At 40.6% G+C, this 21,247-nt stretch overlaps 1 protein-coding gene and 1 long non-coding RNA gene across 21 annotated transcripts in view; one reads left to right on the top strand and one right to left on the bottom strand.

The window, feature by feature from the left end:
- Positions 1-6,096, top strand: part of ITPR1 (inositol 1,4,5-trisphosphate receptor type 1) — a 344,659-nt gene extending 338,563 nt beyond the window's left edge. For all 9 annotated transcript variants that reach the window (XM_070455631.1, XM_070455630.1, XM_070455627.1 and 6 more), the window contains one exon: positions 4,748-6,096. In XM_070455631.1, the coding sequence (XP_070311732.1) occupies positions 4,748-4,834 (87 nt within the window). In that variant the 3' untranslated portion in view covers positions 4,835-6,096. The remainder of the gene's footprint in view (positions 1-4,747) is intronic.
- The window catches only part of LOC110151446 (uncharacterized), a 176,858-nt gene that overhangs the window by 11,192 nt on the left and 144,419 nt on the right, over positions 1-21,247 (bottom strand). For 8 of the 12 annotated variants that reach the window (XR_011483665.1, XR_011483664.1, XR_011483668.1 and 5 more), the window contains exons 2-4: positions 12,504-12,725; positions 6,207-6,470; positions 2,765-2,876 (exon numbers count right to left, since the gene is read on the bottom strand). This is a non-coding gene — a long non-coding RNA (uncharacterized lncRNA). Of the gene's footprint in view, positions 1-2,764; positions 2,877-6,206; positions 6,471-7,905; positions 8,609-12,503; positions 12,726-21,247 lie in introns of those variants that run through there. The other 4 variants (XR_011483675.1, XR_011483672.1, XR_011483671.1 and 1 more) reach the window with 2 other exon arrangements.

The raw sequence follows: 21,247 nt of genomic DNA, 5'->3' as shown, positions 1-21,247 counted from the left end.
ATCTACTTCTGCTTTATTGACTACACCAAAGCCTTTGACTGTGTGGACCAGGACAAACTGTGGAAAATTCTTAGAGATGGGAATACCAGACCACTTTACATGCCTCCTGAGAAATCTGTATGCAAGTCAAGAAGCAACAGTTAGAACTGGACATGGAACAACAGACTGGTTCCAAATCGGGAAAGGAGTATGTCAAGGCTGTATATTGTCACCCTGCTTATTTAACTTATATGCAGAGTACATCATGAGAAACGCTAGGCTGGAAGAAGCACAAGCTGGAATCAAGATTGCTGGGAGAAATATCAATAACCTCAGATATACAGATGACACCACCCTATGGCAGAAAGTGAGGAAGAACTAAAGAGCCTCTTGATGAAAGGAGAGAGTGAAAAAGTTAGCTTAAAACTCAACATTCAGAAAACTAAGATCATGGCAACTGGTCCCATCACTTCATGGCAATTAGATGGGGAAACAGTGTCAGACTTTATTTTTGGGGGGGGCTCCAAAATCACTGCAGATAGTGACTGCAGCCATGAAATTAAAAGACACTTGCTCCTTGAAAGGAAAGTTATGACCAACCTAGATGGCATATTAAAAAGCAGAGACATTACTTGGTCAACAAAGGTCCATCTAGTCAAGGCTATGGTTTTTCCAGTAGTCATGTATGGATGTGAGAGTTGGACTAGAAAGAAAGCTGAGCGCCAAAGAGTTGATGCTTTTGAACTGTGGTGTTGGAAAAGACTCTTGAGATTCCCTTGGACTGCAAGGAGATCCACCCAGTCCATCCTAAAGGAGATTAGTCCTAAGTGTTCATTGGAAGGACTGATGTTGAGTAATGTTGAAACTCCAATACTTTGGCCACCTGATGCTAAGAGCTTACTTATTTGAAAAGACCCTGATGCTGGGAAAGATTAGGGGCAGGAGAAGAAGGGGACGACAGAGGATGAGATGGTTGGATGGCATCACTGACTCGATGGACATGAGTTTGGATGGAATCCGGGAATTGGAGATGGACAGGGAGGCCTGGCGTGCTGCAGTCTATGGGGTTGCAAAGAGTTGGACATGACTGAGCAACTGAACTGAACTGAAAGATCAGTTGTGGTGACTGGAGTTTCCAGGCTACTTAGAATCTGAGTAGCCATGGCCTTACTGTGACAGGAAGGCAGGCTGCAGCTTTTGTGTGCTGTGGCTGAACTTTCTCTGCAGTGCGAGCCCTTAATCCTTTACACTGGTACAGCAGATTTTGCCCATTTGCAGTTGACACTATTTTCACGAAAAATCTTTTAGACATTTAGTTGCTTCTGACCTGTAAAGCTACCATATCATTTGCTTTCTGTTTAGACTGAGTCAAAAAGAAGGCATACAGAAATTCAAGCTAGTCTCTATATAGTTTATGAAGAAGAACATTGCTTCAAATGTTCATCCTTAGCAAAATGTGGATTTTGAGGGTTTTTCAATGTATCTACTACAAATGGGACATTTTGCACTAATCAAAATAGATTTTTCAGTATTAAAATGTTGAGTTGTTACCTTAGATCTCAATCTGATGATATTTTTATCTAGTCAGGTTTGTTTCAAAAATGTCCAGAGAGAATGTGCTAAGGATAGACTTTGTTTTGATATGGGTAATAGTAACAGATAATAATGATGCCTTAAATAAGATATATATAGTGTATGTGAATCTATGTAGACAGACAGGTAAGTAGGTTTAATTGAGCTAATAAGGCCAGGAATTATGGGAGAATATATACCAAGGGACCAGGGAAAACTTACCTGGTCAGCAGTGTTGGACTTGGTTTCCTATAGGCCAAATTCAGTCCCAGGGTGGGGTCTGTTTCACTGACTATCTCAGAAATAGGTCAAGATCAACAGGACAGTTACATTTTCATATACTTGAATACTTTGAAAAAAAAATATTCAAGTATATGAACTACTTGGTTTTCTTTCGTTACTGTTCCCATATAATTATCACTGGATGAGAATCGTGTCCAAAGGGCCAAATACTTAAGCAGCTGCCCCTGGTACTTTAACATTGATTACTCACTTAGATGATGCCATTCTGTCTACAAGGCCATGGTTGATCAAAACAGAATTCGGGCAGTCAGATTTGTGTGCCGACCATGTGCTCAACTGCAGAGAATCATCCCTGAGATCTCATTTTGAGAAAATATACCCAAAGTACTTTTTAAGTATTCAAGTATATGAAAATGTAACTTTTCTAAGGATCTTGGCCTATTTCTGAGACAGAGAAATGCTCTTCTAGAGCATTTCTAGAAGAAACGCAGCAGTGTGGTCCTAGATCCACAGCGTTAACAATACCTTGGAACCTGTTAGCAATGCAGATTCACCGACCTTACCCTGAGCCTCCTCTATGGAAACTCTGTGGGCCCTTTGATCTGTGTTGTAACAAGTCTTCGGGGTGCTTCTGGCACATGCCAAAGTTTAAGAATTATTATTCTAGGGAAATAGGAAGCAAAATTAAGTATGTGCTGAAAGTGAAAGTGTCAGTCGCTCTGCCCCCCCCAGACTGTGGCCCGTCAGCCTCCTCTGCCCATGGAATTCTCCAGGCAAGAGTTCTGGAGTGGGTTGCCATTTCCTTCTGCAGGGGATCTTTCCCACCCAGGGATGGAACCTCTGTCTCCTGCATTGCAGATGAATTCTTTACTGTCTGAACCACCAAGGAAGAAGCCCCAGGGAAGTGTGTGCTAGGTTCTTGAAATTACCAGGTACAACCTCTGCTTGAACAAGGGTTTTGGCCACTCACCTCAGTAGGGAGCTTCAAGGTCAGGGACTGAGGGGCGGTGATGCGATCGTTATTTTAGGAAGACAAGCCTGGAGGATTAGAGTCGGACCGCCACTGAGGTGTCAGGTGATGCCTATAGCCAATAGATTGCAAAGTCACAGGAAGTCGATTGGACACACAGGCATGAGGCTACACAACATACAGAGAAGATCATCTCAAATGTAAGTAGAAATTTATAGAAAAATTTCAGGAAAAACTTCAGTGGCCAACTTCAACAGTGGAAAAATCTCAGCATCTTTAAATGGAAGCTTTGAGTACCCATCAGTAGGAGTTGAGCCCACCAAGATTCCTAAATCATTGAGAATGTGGAGATTATTAAATTTAGTGAGTTATGTTGGAGTCCTTCTCAAGGCTACCTGCCAGGGGACTAGTTTGGGGGTGAAAGTCTGGGCTGAGTATGTGAAGTATCAGGCAGTGAGATAACTGACTGCATCACCATCTAGTTGTCAATTTATTCCATGAGTCACAGGAGGCTCTCCTGCAGCTGAATCTGTGAAGTATAGTAGAGAATTGTGAAACCTCCTTTAAAGATTTGTCTCTCATCTAAGGAAACTTTCGAGGCTAGCAGAATACCCCTAATTCAACTCTTCATAAGACGCTTTGTAAAAAGTTACCTTTTGGAAATACTCACTTCTTGTAAATCTTCTCTCCTAAAATACAACTGAAGGCATTTCATAGGAGTCTCAACAAAGTATTTTGATATGAAAGGAAAACTGCTGTTTCAAATAAGGCAAAATAACTACTTTAAAATTGAATTGAGGTAACATATTCTCAAGGTAACATATTCTCGTTTTTACTTTCTCTCAGGGTATTTTGTACCAAAAATTAGTCCAGGTAAAACTGAGATATAAGCATCTACAATGTGATACACACCATTAGAAAATTTACATACATCCTCTCTATGAGGTCAGAATTATTACCCTCATTTTATATGAATAAAGAAACAGACTTTGAAAAGTTACAACAATAAAAAACCTTATGGAAATAGGTCTGTCTGATTCCAGTGCCCACATTCTTTATATTAATACTGCTAAACCCTAATTCCTCTCTGACTTTAGGAAGCCAAAAATCTAGAAGCAGGATCTAAAACCACTTAGAGATAACAATTTTATCCGATATTTCATATAGCTTTTTTACCTTAATTGATCTAAATGCCCAGCATCAAATCCAGAGTTGGGATAACTGGGTTAAGAAAAATCTAAATACAGGGAGTTAATTATGCCCTGAAATAGGCAGAACTGAGCTAGATACCTGTCAATATGAGAACTGGTTTAGTTCAGCCGCCAAATAAAAGGTCCCAACTTCTTGTTTGCAGTTTTGAAAAGACGGTTTCATTTGAGCAGCCTTAAGAAATGGTCTTTCCTGACCTTGGTGTGTGTAGGGGGTGAGGACTGGTCACCGCTGAGTGCCAGGCCATGATTTATGTTATTCAGTCGCCTTGGACCTGAGGTGTTAAGGACATTCTCATCTCCCTAGAAACGCTATGTGATTTTTTTTTTTCTCTCAAAACTACCCAAGAACCATTGGAGAAAAACCGAGACACCCTGAAGACAATGGACTTAATCTCTCTCAAACTTAGAGTTCTAAACACATTAGACAGTTTCTTGAGTGTTTAGCATGTTGCAACTCTTATACAAAGCCATTATTTGGACGTAGATTTGGGAAACAAGAATCTTGTGCTTTAACTGCTTTTTGTTCCTTTATGAAACAAGTAGCAAGCAGAATTTCTGAATGTCACATTGCATGACTAGGGCACAGAATTCCCCATTCTGCCCAGGTAGATGTCCTTTTTGAAGCTGTGTGTTTGATATACTAACGGCATGCTATTTGTAGAAAGTGGGTTTCAGTATAAACCATAACCACAGAGGTAAGTCTATGGTTGAGTATACAAGTTGACGTACAGGAAGTGTCTGGGTCTAATGATGAAACTTTTTAACTTTCCAGATGACAGAACAAAGGAAGCAGAAACAAAGAATTGGTCTTCTAGGACATCCTCCTCACATGAATGTCAACCCACAGCAACCAGCATAAGCAAATGAACTAAAGGCATCGTATTTACCTTTTTAAATTATTTTTAGTGTGGGTCTTGCTAAATTAGTTCTGATGCACCCACAGAGGTTACATTTATGCTTAGTATATTTGTAAATACTCAGTTTTATACTGTATGTATATGATTGCTACTCTCCAGGTTTGGATATATGTATTGTAATTAGAATTGTTGGCAGGGTGAAATTTCATTTGTGCCAAAAAAGTATTTAAAATGCCTTTTGGGGAAGGACTAAAGAAAGCACCTGACTTGCACTTGAACCACATTATAGATTTAAAAGTATATGACATGTATTTTGTATTTAAATCTAGAATAACCAGTATTTATGTTTTTTAATAAAACTGTGCAATACCAATTATGCAATCACCATAAATTTGTAACTCCTGTGTATCCTAAGGGGAGTGCACATCTTTGAAGCTGGTGTGTGAAGAGTATGTAACAAATGGTTAAATGATGCTGCTGCCAAAACCATATTACTAGTGAGTTTCGGGCCCCCAGGCGTTTTGTGCCATACAGTGACCCTGGCGGTGACAGTGCTTCTCGTTGCTAGCGGCACCAGTGCCTCTGTCTCCTAGTGACCGTGCTCCGAGCCTCGACTGTCAGGTCAGCATTCATTTTAAGAAAAGCAACTTTAGTTTCAAAGATACTTTTAGGCTTCTGAATTGATCATTTAAACTATGTCTTTTAAGTAAGAGCGCTAAAGTAGAGGCTCAGACTTTAGTTTGCCAAGTTAATGAATTTTTTAAAGGGAAATTTCTAAGCCACGTTTGAGGTAAATGCATACTGCTAGCCCATCAATGTCATCTCCAAGGTGAATTTTGGTGTCACTTCATAAAGAAATGAATAATTGATGGTCTCTAGATGATCTAGTCCAAACAGTTGATTTTTTTCCTTCATCAGAACCAACATGCTACAGTAGCTAAGAAGTATTAAACTATAGCCATCCTGATAGAGATGAAATATGATCTATCCCATTAGAACTCATAGTTTGAACACTGACATGTTATTCTTGTGAACGAGCCACGTTTGAGTTTTTTTTCTTTATCACATGATTTCTTTGCTTGATGGATGAAAAGTATGAGAGGAAACTTTTATATCTGTTGCCTAGTTTTGTACATGGATCTCATTTTACAAGAGACTCTCTCTACCAAAAAACGTTTAAAAATGTATTGAAAGCTGAGTTCTGAAATGAGTAAAGTTTGTAAATGCATATATAAAAATATTTAATAAATGATGCAGAATAAAATACTGTGACTGAGTGATGGCTTTCATTTAGACGTTTCTGTACATCATCACAGCTATTCCAATTATATATTTTCTTTAGGACCAACTTAAAAGTATAAATGGCTTACTTACCAGGTTGATTCTGAAAGTGCTTCCCTGAGGAATGAGAACTCTGAGAGCTCCTGAACAAATACAGGGGAGGGTTCAGTCCAGTGGCCACTGGTTCTTCTCGATGGGTGACTGCCAAGCAGACTGTCACGGCTAACGTGGGCACACGTGGTCGAGTCCAGAAGCTGGTTCAGGCTCCCGGTCCTGCACTTTCCCTGGGGGACCTGGAACTTGTCATCTGAGCAGCAAAGTCAGCTTTCCTTCAATGGGCAGAGGCCTGCGCGACAGCTGGAAATGTTTGACAAATCTAACTCACCCAAAGGCAGAGAAAGGCGTCCCCTCCTTAGAGCACTGCCTGCCCTGGTTGCTCTTATAACGCTGATTTTCTCTGTGCTTTGCTAAATAAGAGTAATTACCATCCAATGTCAGAAACTAGGTTGGGATTAAACTCCACTTAATGATTAACTTCAAAACCAATGCTTCTACGTTATAAATTTGGTAACTTAAAAAACAAGTGAATCATTTTCCAGTCAATACAGCATATCTCCATAGAATTTTTCCATAATAAAACCAATCCAAGATAGATATGTACTTGTATCTATGAACAAACCACCAGCACGCCATGCCAAACCCTGCCACGTGAGCCCCAGCCCAACGAAGACCTGCTCCCGTTGGCTCTCCCTCTGACCTCCCGAGCTGCCCAGCCCGGCGAGGCAGTCTGTGTGGTTTGTCTCCCAGCCCCTGTCCACCTCATTCAGCGCCAAGTTCTGCTTTGACATGTTCAGGTGGCAGCTTTTACAGGCTTGTCATGTTTCATTTGATTCCTGTCACTTGAGATACAGATCTTCATTCAGTTCGCCAGCTTCAGCAGAAAATAAATGGAATTCTTCTCCACCCCACATGCAGTAGATTCTACCAGCGGAGTTTGGGTGTGAACACAAAGCTGGTACAACTGAAACAATATCTGAAATTATAGCTCCCGTGGCCTTTGATGTATAATTGTGATTTCACCTTTCTCCAGACACGGCTTTTTCAACACTTGTATTTCAAGGTCCAAGTCGCCTTTAAAGTTACTCAGTAGCATGGAAACTTACATTGCCATATGTAAAATAGCCAATGGGAATTTGCTGATGACTCAGGGAAATTAAACAGGGGCCCTGTGACATCTAGAGGGGTGGGATGGGGAGGGAGATGGGAGGAAGTTTCAAAAGGGAGAGGATATATGTATACCTGTGGCTGATTCATGCTGAGGTTTGACAGAAAACAAAATTCTGTAAAGCAATTATCCTTCAATTAAAAAATAAGTTACTCAGGTGAAGAATCAGTGCTATTGGACTAACAAATGTACAGCATAGTGCTCACAAGCAGGACAGTTTTTTCAGCTCTGATGATTTAATTTTAAAAGTTTGCTGTAGGACCAACTGAGATTTCAAGAATTTGCCAATTTCCTTAACTAAACCATGTGTTATGTCAAAGGGTCTGGGAAACTCCATTCCACTGTTCTAATGTTTATATTATCTTTCCCATTTCTACTATGTCCCTAAAATTCTGTAGTGATAAACCCTGTTTCCTCCTACAAATAAAGCTTCCATTCTTCTGAGTCCTAAAGCTTTATTTGATATTCCACCCTGTACAACTGTTCTTAGAACTGTGTAACTCTATTCACACACACATACAAAATACAACTCTTTATTTTGTTTTTAAAAAATATGATTCAACTTACCTGTTTTTCTTCGGTTGGTTTCATTTGGTTCTACTTTCTGAAAATGAATTGCTTGATTTTGCGCTTGTAAAAACTGCTCTTTCACCCTGTTTAAACATTTCCTAACGTCAATTATAAAGCAAGCAAACTTTATTTGTGGGAGCTAACCAGCAACACTGTCTTTGCAGTAGCAACCTAAGCACAGTGTTACTTACGTGCTAATGGGAAATTACCAAGCTCTTCACGGTAAACTAAGGAATTATCACATTAAAATCTCAGTTACTGATTTCTGTATCTTCCTCCCATGGTTGGTTTGGATAATGTGCTAATGAGAGACAGCCTGAAAGTTTCTGCTAGTTGTTTTAAGGCTAATCATGAGAGCTTTCTGGGTTACACAGATGGAAATTTAGTCTTTTAAGACTATTAATTATGAAAGGAGAATAGGTATGTACTTATACAAGTAGAGTTGGGTTTTGCTAAAATAATGTTTTCACAGATTTGAAAAAACAAAGTGTGCTTGATAGCAGGCTTAATTTATATGACAATAAAACTCAAGTTTACACAAGACAGGATGTCATAACAAAGGACTCTTACTGAAGGTTCTTGAGACGATGTGTTCCTATCTGCCATAGAGCAGGAGTGAAACTTTGCATTTTTAATTGGAGAATAATTGCTTTACAATGTTGTATTGACTTCTGCTGTATGACAATGTAAACCAGCTATAATACATATATTCCCTTCCTCTTGAGCCTCCCTCCCACCCCCGTCCCACGCCCCGTCATCACAGAGCACGGGGCTGAGCTCCCAGTGCAAACGGCAGCTCCCCCCAGCTCCTATTTCACACGCGGTAGTGTGCAGAAGTCAGTGCTACTCTCTCGATTCGTCCCACCCGCTCATCCCCTTATTGTCCACAAGTCTGTTCTCTATGCCTGTGTCTCTCTTCCTGCCCTGCAAGTAAGTTCATCAGTGCTGTTTTTTTAGGTTCCGTATATACACGTGTGTGTTTTCCTCTTTCTGACTTATCTCACTCTCACAGGCTCTAGGTTCTTCCACCTCACTACAACTGACTCAAATGCATTCCTTTTTTATGGCAGAGTAATATTGGAAGTGTAAACTGATACAGCCAGTATGGAAAAACAGTATGGAGGTTCCTTAAAAATCTAGGAATAAAGCTACCATATGACCCAACAATCCCACTACTGGGCATATACCCAAAGAAAACGATAGTTCAAAAAGACACATGTACCCCAATGTTCATAGCAGCACTGTTTTCAATATCCAGGACATGAAAGCAATCTAGATGTCCATTGACAGATGAATGGATAAAGAAGCTGTGGTACATATATACAACAGAATATTAACCATGAAAAGAAGATTTTCATTGTAAAGGTAAGAAATTGAGCTCTTAGAGTGGTAAAGGAACTTGGCCAAGGACCTAAGTCCAGAATAAACGAAGGCCCCCTGACTCGGCCAAACAGGCGAGAGCTCTCACACCTACCATTTTCCCTCCATAAAAGGGCCATCATATCTTATTAGTAGCAGTTTCCCATAATGGTTCTTCCTTTACAGGAAGTCCTTATGCAGAACTATATTTTGTCCAATACATATGGATTTCCTTTTCAAACCTAAGAGGATCTACACGCTAGAACGTACTGAAGGTGATTACTTTGTCAAGAGTGAAAACTTTGTGGCAAAGATAAGGAGATTCTAAAATCTCTATCTTTTACAACTACCCATCTCATGTCAATACCTCTTATTTAACTGCATTTTTCAACAGGAGAACGTTTTCTCAGACAAGGTGGCTTTCTCCACATGAAATATCCCACACAGGCTGGCATCCTTTGTACCACAGAAGTCGGTGTTGATTGGCCAACCCTGCTTTCCTTTCGTTATACTGATCACTTGTTCACAATCAACTAGAATGTTGGAAAACCCCCATAAAGATTTCGATTTTACAGAAAGTACCCAAAATTCCGCCAGTTTTGCATCACAAAGTAGTGGTTAAAGTAGAGTTTTGAGTAAAATGCCATGCGTGTGGTTTTTGTGGGTGGTTACAGCTCAGAGCGACTCTTGGGCCCCGTTAGTAATCTCCAGGCGACAACGAGGCTGGCTATTACAAACTAAGACGATTCTGATCGTCGTAGCAAACGTCTCTCTGTCTTTGGTATCCTATGCCACCTTAGGCAACTCGCAACCTCAAGGCTGATTCAGAAGCATAACTAGCCTTCACGTCCGGACCTCAAAACCTACCCAGTGGAAGAAAATAAAAAGACCACTGGCAGGTTTTTACACTGGGTTAAGTTTGACAATGCTCATGGGCTGTGAACTCCCCAGTTGCTGGTGGTTTAAACTCATTTGGTAAAATAAATCTCTAGCCCACTGGGGTACTACATTAAAAAAGAAAGAAAAAAAAAAAAATAAAGAACCCAAGGAGAGACTTTAAATATTTTAAGGTCATGACAAACCAGTGTGAAAGAGAATCCTAACACCTAGAAGTGAAACTGCATCATCCACCCAGCCTGGAAAGAAAAAAGAAAGCTAAAAACCACGATCGATTAAGAATGCCGAGTCTGAGAAAACCCCTAAGGTGAATTCTGAACAACAACAAAAAAAAGAGTCCCACAACACAAGAAGTGCATACTGTATGCAAGAACTGCTAATGGAAAGAGTTCGCCAGCATTTCTGTAATGACCTCACAAAAGACAAGTGCTCCTATGTAAGTGAAACTGTAGACAATCCAGGAATTTAACCTGTCCATTTCAGAACTGAATTAAGCTAGTGATTTAATCTTTTTTATATACCTTGTCACCTATAGCATCTCATGAAAACTTGTCAGAAAGCTCTGTAGAAGAAAAACAATCTGAAAAGGCCACATACTAAATAAATCCAGGTAAATGACATTCTGGGAAAAAACACTATGGAGACAATAAAAAGAGCAGTGGTTGTCAGGGGTAGGAATGGGGCATGAGCGACAGAGAACACGGGATTTAGGGCGATGAGACCGTAAAGGTGGAAAGATGTTATACATTTCCAAAGCCCAAAGGACGTAAAAAGAGTGAGCCCTAATGTAAGCCATGGGTGATCATGCTGTCAATGTAGGTTCCCTCAACCATAACAGTGCTGAGGGATGCTGGCAATGAAGGAGTGGGAAAGGAACATGGGCGTTCTCTGTACTATCTATTCAATTTTGCTGTGAATCTAAAAGCGTTCTTAAAAAGAAAAAAGTTAACTAAACATTTTTTTCAAGAAAACAAAAAATGGTTGGATAAAATACTGACGCATGCAACATTTATGACCCTTGAGAATTTTATGCCATGAAAGAAGCCAGTCATAAAAGACCACATATAGTATGATTTCATGTATATGAAATGTTCAGAAGAGGCAAGTCAAGTCTATAAGAGACAAAAAATAAATGATTGGTTGCTCTGGGCTAACGGGGGTGGGGTGTCAGAAAGAAATGGGGAATGACTGCTAATGTGGGCTAAATTCCCAAGTCTTGACATGACATGTTTGGGTCATATGGAGTCATTTTTTAAAACTGTTATCTTTAACATCCAAACTGTGTTTACTATCCATTTGAACTGAATTCATAAATAAAACTATCATAGAGCTCACAACTCCTGGATAATTATTCTCATATTTGTGATCAGTGTTGAATTTAAGTCTGACTTCCTTTTTACAAAACCTTCAGAGAAAGACATTTATTTTATCTAGGGGTGATGATGTATCTCTTTAGTTTATGAAGTACTTTTATCTACATTTAAATCTCCCAACCCTGTTAGGTAGATATTATCCCTGACATGTCCATGGTCCTATGTTGTACCATCTTTCACATTCAGATGCAAGTTTTAGATAGTATCTCATATAACTGTGTGAAGCCCATGACTTTCCTTAACAATTGCAAGGATTCTAAGTTGAGTGCTCACAACTTGGTCACTTTTTGATCCTAAGTCTTGACTGCAACCTAATTCTCATCACCTCCCCTCTCTCTATTCCACCCCACCCTAGTGTAGACACAGCTGGCTCTACCCTCTGGTCTAAAACACATGAACATCCGGGTGTTGTGAAGAGCAGGCCTCTTTAGAGTGTAATACTAGGACCCACTTTCTTTCATCACCCCTGCACAAATAAAGGCAAAATAAAAACAAAATTTAAAAAAAAAGTTTCTTCCAGCTTCAACTAAAAGCTAAAATTTGGGACTTCTCTGGTGGCCCACTGTCTAAGGCTCTGCACTCTCAGTGCAGGGGGCCTGGGTTCCATCTTTGGCCAGCTAACTAGATCCCCCATGCCGCAACCTGACAAGCCAAATAATTAAATAAAAATAAATATTAAAAAAAAAAATTTACTTCTTTTTTATGCAGAACAATTTTAGCCCCCTGGACCCAACCCTCCCATTGAGATTAGTCTTTTACCTTGACCAAACAAAAAAAGACCATAATTTATCTGTTTAGCTTTCAACTCAAAGAGAAACTAGCTTTTAAATAGCTTTTTTCCCCCACTTCCAGATACCTCCTTATCTTAGAGAAGAAGACATCAGTTTGGAAAGGTGAAGCAATTTGACTAAACTAGAACATCAGACCTGGGATTTAAAGGCAGATCATGGGATCATATACACTCACCCTGTGGGATCCAGGAGGAACCCCTGGGTAGTAGAATTCGAGGACACTCAAACCCCTTAGGTGAGGAGTAGAATCAGCCCTCTGTTGCCATGGGCTGCGAATCCAGAGGCTCCATATCCAAGGACTGGAGGACTGACTGCAGTGCACATGCTCCTCGCTAGGCCCGTGCTTCACCATACCGCGGTGATCCTGCCGATAAGGTGCTGGCCTCCAGCTGTCCACCTGTTGGGGGAAGATCTGGTAAATACCAGGCCAGAGTTCTCAGAGAGGCTAAGTAAGAGTTCTTAGGGTAAAGACTGTAACTAGTCCATTTCATTCAGTACATAGCACAATTCCTGCCAATAAAGGGGCTCAAGACATTTGAGGGGGGAAAAGATTGTGAGCCTTCACTTATGTCCTTGGGGGTTTTGGAGCCAGGGCCAGGTAAGAGTCTTTCATTCAGGAAGGACTATTTAGCAGTCCTTAGCAGATCTCTACAAAAAAGATCTTAATGATGTAGATAACCCCTTTGGTGTGATCACTCACTTAGAACCAGATATCCTGGAGTGCAAAGTCAAGTGGGCCTTAGGAAGCATCACTACGAACAAAGCTGGTGGAGGTGATGGAATTCCAGCTGAGCTATTTCAAATCCTAAAAGATGATGTTGTTAAAAGTGCTGCACTCAATATGCCAGCAAATTTGGAAAACTCAGCAGTGGCCACAGGACTGGAAAAGGTCAGTTTTCATTCCAAACCCAAAGAAGAGCAATGCAAAAGAAATGTTCAAACTACTGCACAATTGCACTCATTTCACATGCTAGCAAAGTAATGCTCAAAATTCTCCAAGTTAGGCTTCAACAGTACATGAACCATGAACTTCCAGATGTTCAAGCTGGTTTTAGAAAAGGCAGAGGAACCAGAGATCAAATTGCCAACATCCACTGGATCACAGAAAAAGCAAGAGAGTTCCAGAAAAACATCTACTTCTGCTTCATTGACTATACTAAAGCCTTTGACTATGTGGACCACAACAAACTGTGGAAAATTCTAAGAGATAGGAATACCAGACCACCTTATTTGCCTCCTGGGAAATCTGTATGCAGGTCAAGAAGCAACAGTTAGAATGGCCATGGAATAACAGATTGGTTAAAAACTGGGAAAGGAAAACATCTAGGCTGTATATTGTCACCCTGATTATTTAACTTATTTGCAGAGTACATCAGGAGAAATGCCTGGCTGGATGAGGCACAAGCTGGAATCAAGACTGCCAGGAGAAATATCAATAACCTCAGATATGCAGATGACACCACCCTTATGGCAGAAAGCGAAGAACTAAAGAGCCTCTTGATGAAAGTGAAAAAGCTGGCTTAAAACTCAACATTCAAAAAATGAAGATCATTGCATCCGGTCTGATCACTTCAGGGCAAATAGACGGGGAAACAATAGAAACAGTGATGGACTTTATTTTCTTGGGCTCCAAAATCACTGCAGATGGTGACTGCAGCCATGAAATTAAAAGACACTTGCTCCTTGGAAGAAAAGTTATGACCAACCTAGACAACATATTAGAAAGCAGAGACATTACTTTGCTGACAGAGGTCTGCCTAGTCAATGCTATGGCTTTTCCAGTAGTCATGTATGGATGTGAGAGCTGGACCATAAAGAAGGCTGAGTGCCAAAGAACTGATTCTCTTGAACTGTGGTGCTGGAGAAGACTCTTGAGAGTCTCTTGGATGGCAAGGAGGTAAAACCAGTCAATTTCCTAAAAGAAATCAATACTGAATATTCACTAGAAGGACTGATGCTGAAATTGAAGCTCCAATACTTTGGCCACCTGATGCAAAAAGCCAACTCAGAAAAGACCCCAATGCTGGAAAAAAATCGAAGGCAGGAGGAGAAGGGGATGACATAGGACAAGTGGTTGGATGACATCACTGACTCTGGACATGAGTTTGAGCAAGCTCTGGGAGATGGTGAAAGACAGGGAAGCCTGGCATGCTGCAGTCCATGGGGTCACAAAGAGTCAGACACGCCTGACCGACTGAACGACAATAGTTTAGCAGTGGCCCAAAAGAAGTTGCACAGACAATAAAAGATCAAGCAGTCACTACTTTTTTTGCTGCAGACCACTGAATCTTATAATTAACCAATACTCAATGAGTCCTGCTCCACAACTCAAAACATCCCCTACTGTTCCCTCTTTCTATGTGTGTTAGTCGCTCAGTTGTGTCTGACTCTTTGTGACCCCATGGACTGTAGCCCACCAGGCTCCTCTGTCCATGGAGTTCTTCACACAAGAGGACTGGAGTGGGTTGCCATTCCCTTCTTCAGGGGATCTTCCAGACCCAGGGATCGAATCTGGGTCCTCCTGCACTGTAGGCAGAGTCTTTACTGTCTGAGCCATGATTAGGCAACCGTGATCTTCCCCCCTCTTTCAATTCTTGGAAAAGATAAACCTACAACTGTGTTCTCTGCATGCACCTGTCCTCTGGACAAACCTGCCCCTCCACACCCTTCTCTCCACCTGACTCCCTCAGCCAACCAGGCTAAAAGACAACCCCTCAACCATCCGGGGACAGTTATGACACCTCTCAGATCACACCAAGAGAGACAAAACACATCAAGAAATTATGGCCAGGACTTCCCTGGTGGTTCAGTGGCTAAGACTCCAGGCTCCTAATACAGGGGACTTGGGTTTGATCCTTGGTCAGAGAATTAGATCCCACATGCCACAACTAAAGATCCTGCACCCCACAGCTAAAAATCAGCACAGCCAAATAATTACCTTAAAAAAAAATTATGGCCATTTTGGGTAACACAGAAGCATGGTTTCTTTACATATGAACATACACCCAATGTGGATGAATCTCAAAAGGATTATGTTAAACAAACTAAGTCAGACGCAAAAGGCCACATGGTCTGTCATTCCATGGATGTGACATTCTCGAAAAAACCTGCAGGAACGGAAATCAGGTCAGTGGTTGCTAGAGACAGGCGGTACGGAGAGGAAATTTATTACAAAAGGACACAAGTGAAACATGCTGGGTGATGGAAATAACCTCAGTGTATTGGCGGTTACTTGATTATACAAACCTTTCAAAATTCATAGTACTGTAACCTAAGAAGGGTATATTTTGCTATATACAAATTATACCTCACTAAACTTGACATGAAAAAACCAGTGGAAAGGGGTAAAGGTCCAGGCCTGAAGGAACCTGCTCCCCAGGAACTCTGATGCAGGCTGTCCATGGCCCATATTCTGAGAACTGCTAACGTCTGGGTTGTGTCACAACGCCTTTGTCCTTAGCAAATGCACTGTACTTACTTTTTGAGCTGAGTATTATTTCACAGTGATTAGGAGGATCTGGGTCAGAAATTTGCCCACTGGGGAGTCTAGCAGGGCTGGCAGTGAGACTCAAAAAAAAAAAAAAAGGATTTTTTTCTACTTTTAAAGAAATGCCTGTCTTTTAGAACTTACAAACAACAGTCCTATAAATACACTGCATTTGTTTTCTCTTGCTACTATTAACAAATTTTCCAAAACTTTAAAATTACCTTAAGCTTCTGGTTATCAAAGTCTTAAATGAGTTGACAGGGTTAAAGTCTTCTGGAGGCCCTAGGGTAGATTCATTTCCTTCCCTTTTTCAACTTCTAAAGCTGCCTGCATTCCTTGGCTCCTTGCCTGCTCCCACCTGCAAAGCTAGAAATGGCTGATCAAATCCCTCACAGCCTGTACCACACTGACGGTGATGCTATGCCTTCCTCTTTTACTTACTAGGACTCTTATGATGACACTGGTCCCATGTGACTAACCCAGGAAGTCTCCCTATCTCAACATCCTCAACATAACCACATCTGCCAAATCCCTTTTGCCATGGAAGGTAACATATTCACAAGGCCTAGGCATTAGGACATGAACATCCTTGAGGGACCCATTATTCCACCTACCACGTTTGCCTAAGCAGAAGCCAGGCAGTTGCTCATGTTTAAGACAAGACAAGAAGAACAAATCACCCATCTGTTTTCATGCCTGATGGATTTGAATACAACTGGGAAAGTCCTATTTTCTTCTGGTCCAAACAGGCTGAACAAGTCAGTTAATCAGCATGACCGTACAGAATGACGAAGCTACTACAAGGATTGCCAAGAGAGTCTGTGGCTTCCTTTTACTTTCACTACTGCTACTCTTGGAGAACCAGAAAAAACTATTAAAAATGTGTTTACTTTTACTTACACACACACACACACACACACACCTTATTAGAGTTTTTACTGACTAGGGTTTTACCTGTAAGAATTAACATTTCAAAAACAAGTTAAAATTCATCAAGGTACAAAGAGAACAAGAGTGTGCCAAAAACTTCCCACCCAGATAACCCTTGTTGATTAAACAAGCAAACAACAAAAGATGTATAAGATTAGAACATTTAAATAATATGCCATTCATATCTTCTACAGTGAACCATTTTTCCAAACTTATTGCTCACTTTTAAATTTCTTTGATATTACTTAACTTTGAAAAAAAATTTAAAGATTCTGGTTGTCAGTTCAGTTCAGTCACTTAGTTGTGTCCTACTCTTTGCGACCCCATGGACTGCAGCATGCCAGGCCTCCCTGTCCATCGCCAATTACTGGAGTTTACTCAAACTCATGTCCATTGAGTCAGTGATGCCATCCAACCATCTCACCCTCTATTAACCCCTTTTCCTCCCACCTTCAATCTTCCCCAGCATCAGGGTCTTTTCAAAAGAGTCAGTTCTTCACATGAGGTGGCCAAAGTAATGGGGTTTCAGCTTCACCATCAGTCATTCCAAAGAATATTCAGGGCTGATTTCCTTTAAGATGGACTGGTTGGATCTCCTTGCAGTCCAAGGGACACTCAAGAGTCTTCTTCAGCACCACAGTTCAAAAGCATCAGTTCTTCGGGGCTCAGCTTTCTTCACAGTCCAACTCTCACATCCATACATGACCACTGGAAAAACCAGAGCTTTGACTAGACAGACCTTTGTTGGCGGTAATGTCTCTGCTTTTTAATACGCTGTCTAGGTTGGTTATAGCTTTCCTTCCAAGGAGCAAGTGTCTTTTAATTTCACGGCTGACGTCATCATCTGCAGTGATTTTGGAGCCCCCAAAAATAAACTCTGTCACTGTTCCCACTGTTTCCCCATCTATTTGCCATGAAGTGATGGGACCAGATGCCATGATCTTAGTTTTCTGAACATTGAGTTTTAAGCCAACTTTTTCAGCCTCCTCTTTCACTTTCATCCAGAGGCTCTTTAATTCTTCCTCACTTTCTCCCATAAGGGTGGTGTCATCTCCATATCTGAGGTTATTGATATTTCTCCCAGCAATCTTGATTCCAGTTTGTGCTTCATCCAGCCCAGCATTTCTCATGATGTACTCTGCATATGAGTTAAATGATCACGGTGATAATATACAGCCTTGACATGGAAACAGTCTGTTGGTCCATGTCCAATTCTAACTGTTGCTTCCTGACCTGTATACAGATTTCTCAAGAGGCAGGTCAGGTGGTCTGGTAATCCTATCTCTTGAAGAATTTTCCACAGTTTGTTGTGATTCACACAGTCAAAGGCTTTGGAATATTCAATAAAGCAGAAGTAGGTATTTTTCTGGAACTTTCTTGCTTTTTTGATGACCCAGCGGATGTTGGCAATTTGATCTCTGGTTCTTCTGCCTTTTCTAAATCCAGCTTGAATATCTGGAAGTTCACAGTTCATATACTGTTGAAGCCTCACTTGGAGAATTTTGAGCATTACTAGTGTGTGAGATGAATACAATTGTGTGGTAGTTTGAGCATTCTTTGGCATTGCTTTTCTTTGGGATTGGAATGAAAACTGACCTTTTCCAGTCCTGTGGCCACTGCTGAGCTTTCCAAATTTCCTGGCATATTGAGTGCAGCACTTTCACAGCATCATCTTTTAGGATTTGAAATAGCTCAACGGGAATTCCATCACCTCCACTAGTTTTGTTCACAGTGATGCTTCCTAAGGTCCACTTGCCTTCACATTCCAGGATGTCTGGCTCTAGGTGAGTGATGACACCATCGTGATTATCTGGGTCATGAAGATCTTTTTTTGTATAGTTCTTCTGTGTATCCTTGCCATCTCTCCTTAATATCTTCTGCTTCTGTTAGATCCATACCATTTCTGTCCCTTATTGTGCCCATCTTTGCATGAAACATTCCCTTGGTATCTCCAATTTTCTTGAAGAGATCTCAAGACTTTCCCATTCTATTGTTTTCTTCTATTTTTTGCACTGATCACTGAGGAAGGCTTTCTTATCTCTCTTTGGTATTCTTTGGAACTCTGCATTCAAATGGGTATATCTTTCCTTTTCTGCTTTGGTTTTTGCTTCTCTTCTATTCACAGCTATTTGTAAGGCCTCCTCAGACAATATTCTGGTTGTCAATTCTTTAGCAAATATGTTTTGAAAATATTTCTTTCCTAGTCTGTGGCTTTTCATTTTCTTAGCAGAGCTTCTCAACAATCATAAATTTTTAATTTTGATAAAAACTAATTTATCCATTTTTTTCTTTTATTTATTTATTTATTTTTTGGACCTGTGGTGGTTTAGTCGCTAAGTTATATCTGACTCTTTGAGACCCCATGGACATTAGTCTGCCAGGCTCCTCTGTCCATGGGATTCTCCAGGCAAGAATACTGGAGTGCATTTTTTTCTTTTATGGTCACAATTTTTGTAACCTAAGAAATCTTTGCCTAACTACAATCCCAAAGATTTTCTCCTATGTTCTCTTCTACAACAGCAGTGTATAAGAGTGTATTCTGCGGTGAGAGAAATATGCTGAAATCTGAGCTAATCAATACAACAGCTTTAGTTAGCCACACATGGCCAATGAGGACTTGACACGTGGCTGGAACAACTAAGAAGCTCAATTGTTAAAACGTATTTAGTTTTAATTCTTTAAATTTAAAATAACCACATGTGGCTAACATATAGGACAGGAAGCTCTAGAAGAGCTTATAGTTTTAAATTTTACATTTTGGTCTAAGATACATTTTTAGTTAATTCTTGTATATGTACAAGGTATGAGTCAAGGTTCTTTCCTTAAAATATAGATGTAAATTATTCTAGCACCAAGTTTTTAAAAAGACTATCTTTACCCCCAATGAGGTATCTTCACATCTTTGTCCAAAGTCAATTGACGACGTTTGTGTAATCTATTTATGGACTTCTTACTCCATTCCACTAGCCTATGTGTCTTTCCTATCACCAGTATCACATCGTCTTCATATTTGGTCAATTGATCTTCAACAAACATAACAAAAATACATACTAGAGAAAGGATGAGTTCAGTTAAGTTGTTCAGTCATGTCCGACTCTTTGCAAGCCCATGGACAGCAGCATGCCAGGCTCCCTGTCCATCGCCAACTCCCAGAACTTACTCAAACTCATGTCCATTGAGTCGGTGATGCCATCCAACCATCTCATCCTCTGTCAACCCCTTTTCCTCCTGCCTTCAATCTTCCCCAGCATCAGGGTCTTTTCAAAAGAGTCAGTTCTTTGCATCAGGTGGCCAAAGTATTGGAGTTTCAGCTTCAGAATCAGTCCTTGCAATAAATATTCAGGACTGATTTCCTTTAGGATGGACTGGTTGGATCTCCTTGCAGTCCAAGGGACTCGCAAGAGTCTTCTCCAACACCACAGTTCAAAAGCATCAATTCTTCAGGGCTCAGCTTTCTTTATAGTCCAACTCTCACATCCATACATGACCACTGGGAAAACCAGAGCTTTGACTAGACAGACCTTTGTTGGCAATGTGTGCTTTTTAATATGCTGTCTAGGTTGGTCATAACTTTTCTTCTTAGGAGTAAGTGTCTTTTAATTTCATGGCTGCAGTCACCATCTGCAGGGACTTTGGAGCCCAAAAAAATAGTCTGTCACTATTTCTGCTGTTTCCCCATCTATCTGCCATGAAGTGATGGAACCAGATGCCATGATCTTAGTTTTCTGAATGTTGAATTCTAAGCCAACTCTCTTGCTTTTTTGATGATCCAGCAGATGTGGGCCATTTGACCTCTGGTTCCTCTGCCTTTTCTAAATCCAGCTTGAATATCTGGAAGTTCATGGTTCACATGATGTTGAAGCCTCACTTGGAGAATTTTGAGCATTAGTTTACTAGCATGTGAGATGAGTGCAATTGTGTGGTAGTTTGAGCATTCTTTGGCATTGCTTTTCTTTGGGATTAGAATGAAAACTGACCTTTTCCAGTCCTGTGGCCACTGCTGAGTTTTCCAAATTTCCTGGCATATTGAGTGCAGCACTTTCACAGTATCTTTTAGGATTTGAAATAGCTCAACGGGAATTCCATCACCTCCACTAGTTTTGTTCACAGTGATGCTTCCTAAGGTCCACTTGCCTTCACATTCCAGGATGTCTGGCTCTAGGTGAGTGATGACACCATCGTGATTATCTGGGTCATGAAGATTTTTTTCATACAGTTCTTCTGTGTATCCTTGCCATCTCTCCTTAATATCTTCTGCTTCTGTTAGGTCCACACCATTTCTGTCCCTTATTTTGCCCATCTTTGCATGAAACATTCCCTTGGTATCTCCAATTTTCTTGAAGAGATCTCGAGACTTTCCCATTCTATTGTTTTCCTCTATTGTTTTGCACTGATCACTAAGGAAAGCTTTCTTATCTCTCTTTGGTAATCTTTGGAACTCTGCATTCAAATGGGTATATCTTTCCTTTTCAGCTTTGGTTTTCACTTTTCTTTTCACAGCT

Source organism: Odocoileus virginianus, chromosome 26 (genome assembly GCF_023699985.2).
Source record: "Odocoileus virginianus isolate 20LAN1187 ecotype Illinois chromosome 26, Ovbor_1.2, whole genome shotgun sequence".
Taxonomy (NCBI): Eukaryota; Metazoa; Chordata; class Mammalia; order Artiodactyla; family Cervidae; genus Odocoileus; species Odocoileus virginianus.
This window is presented reverse-complemented; position numbering and strand designations above follow the sequence as displayed.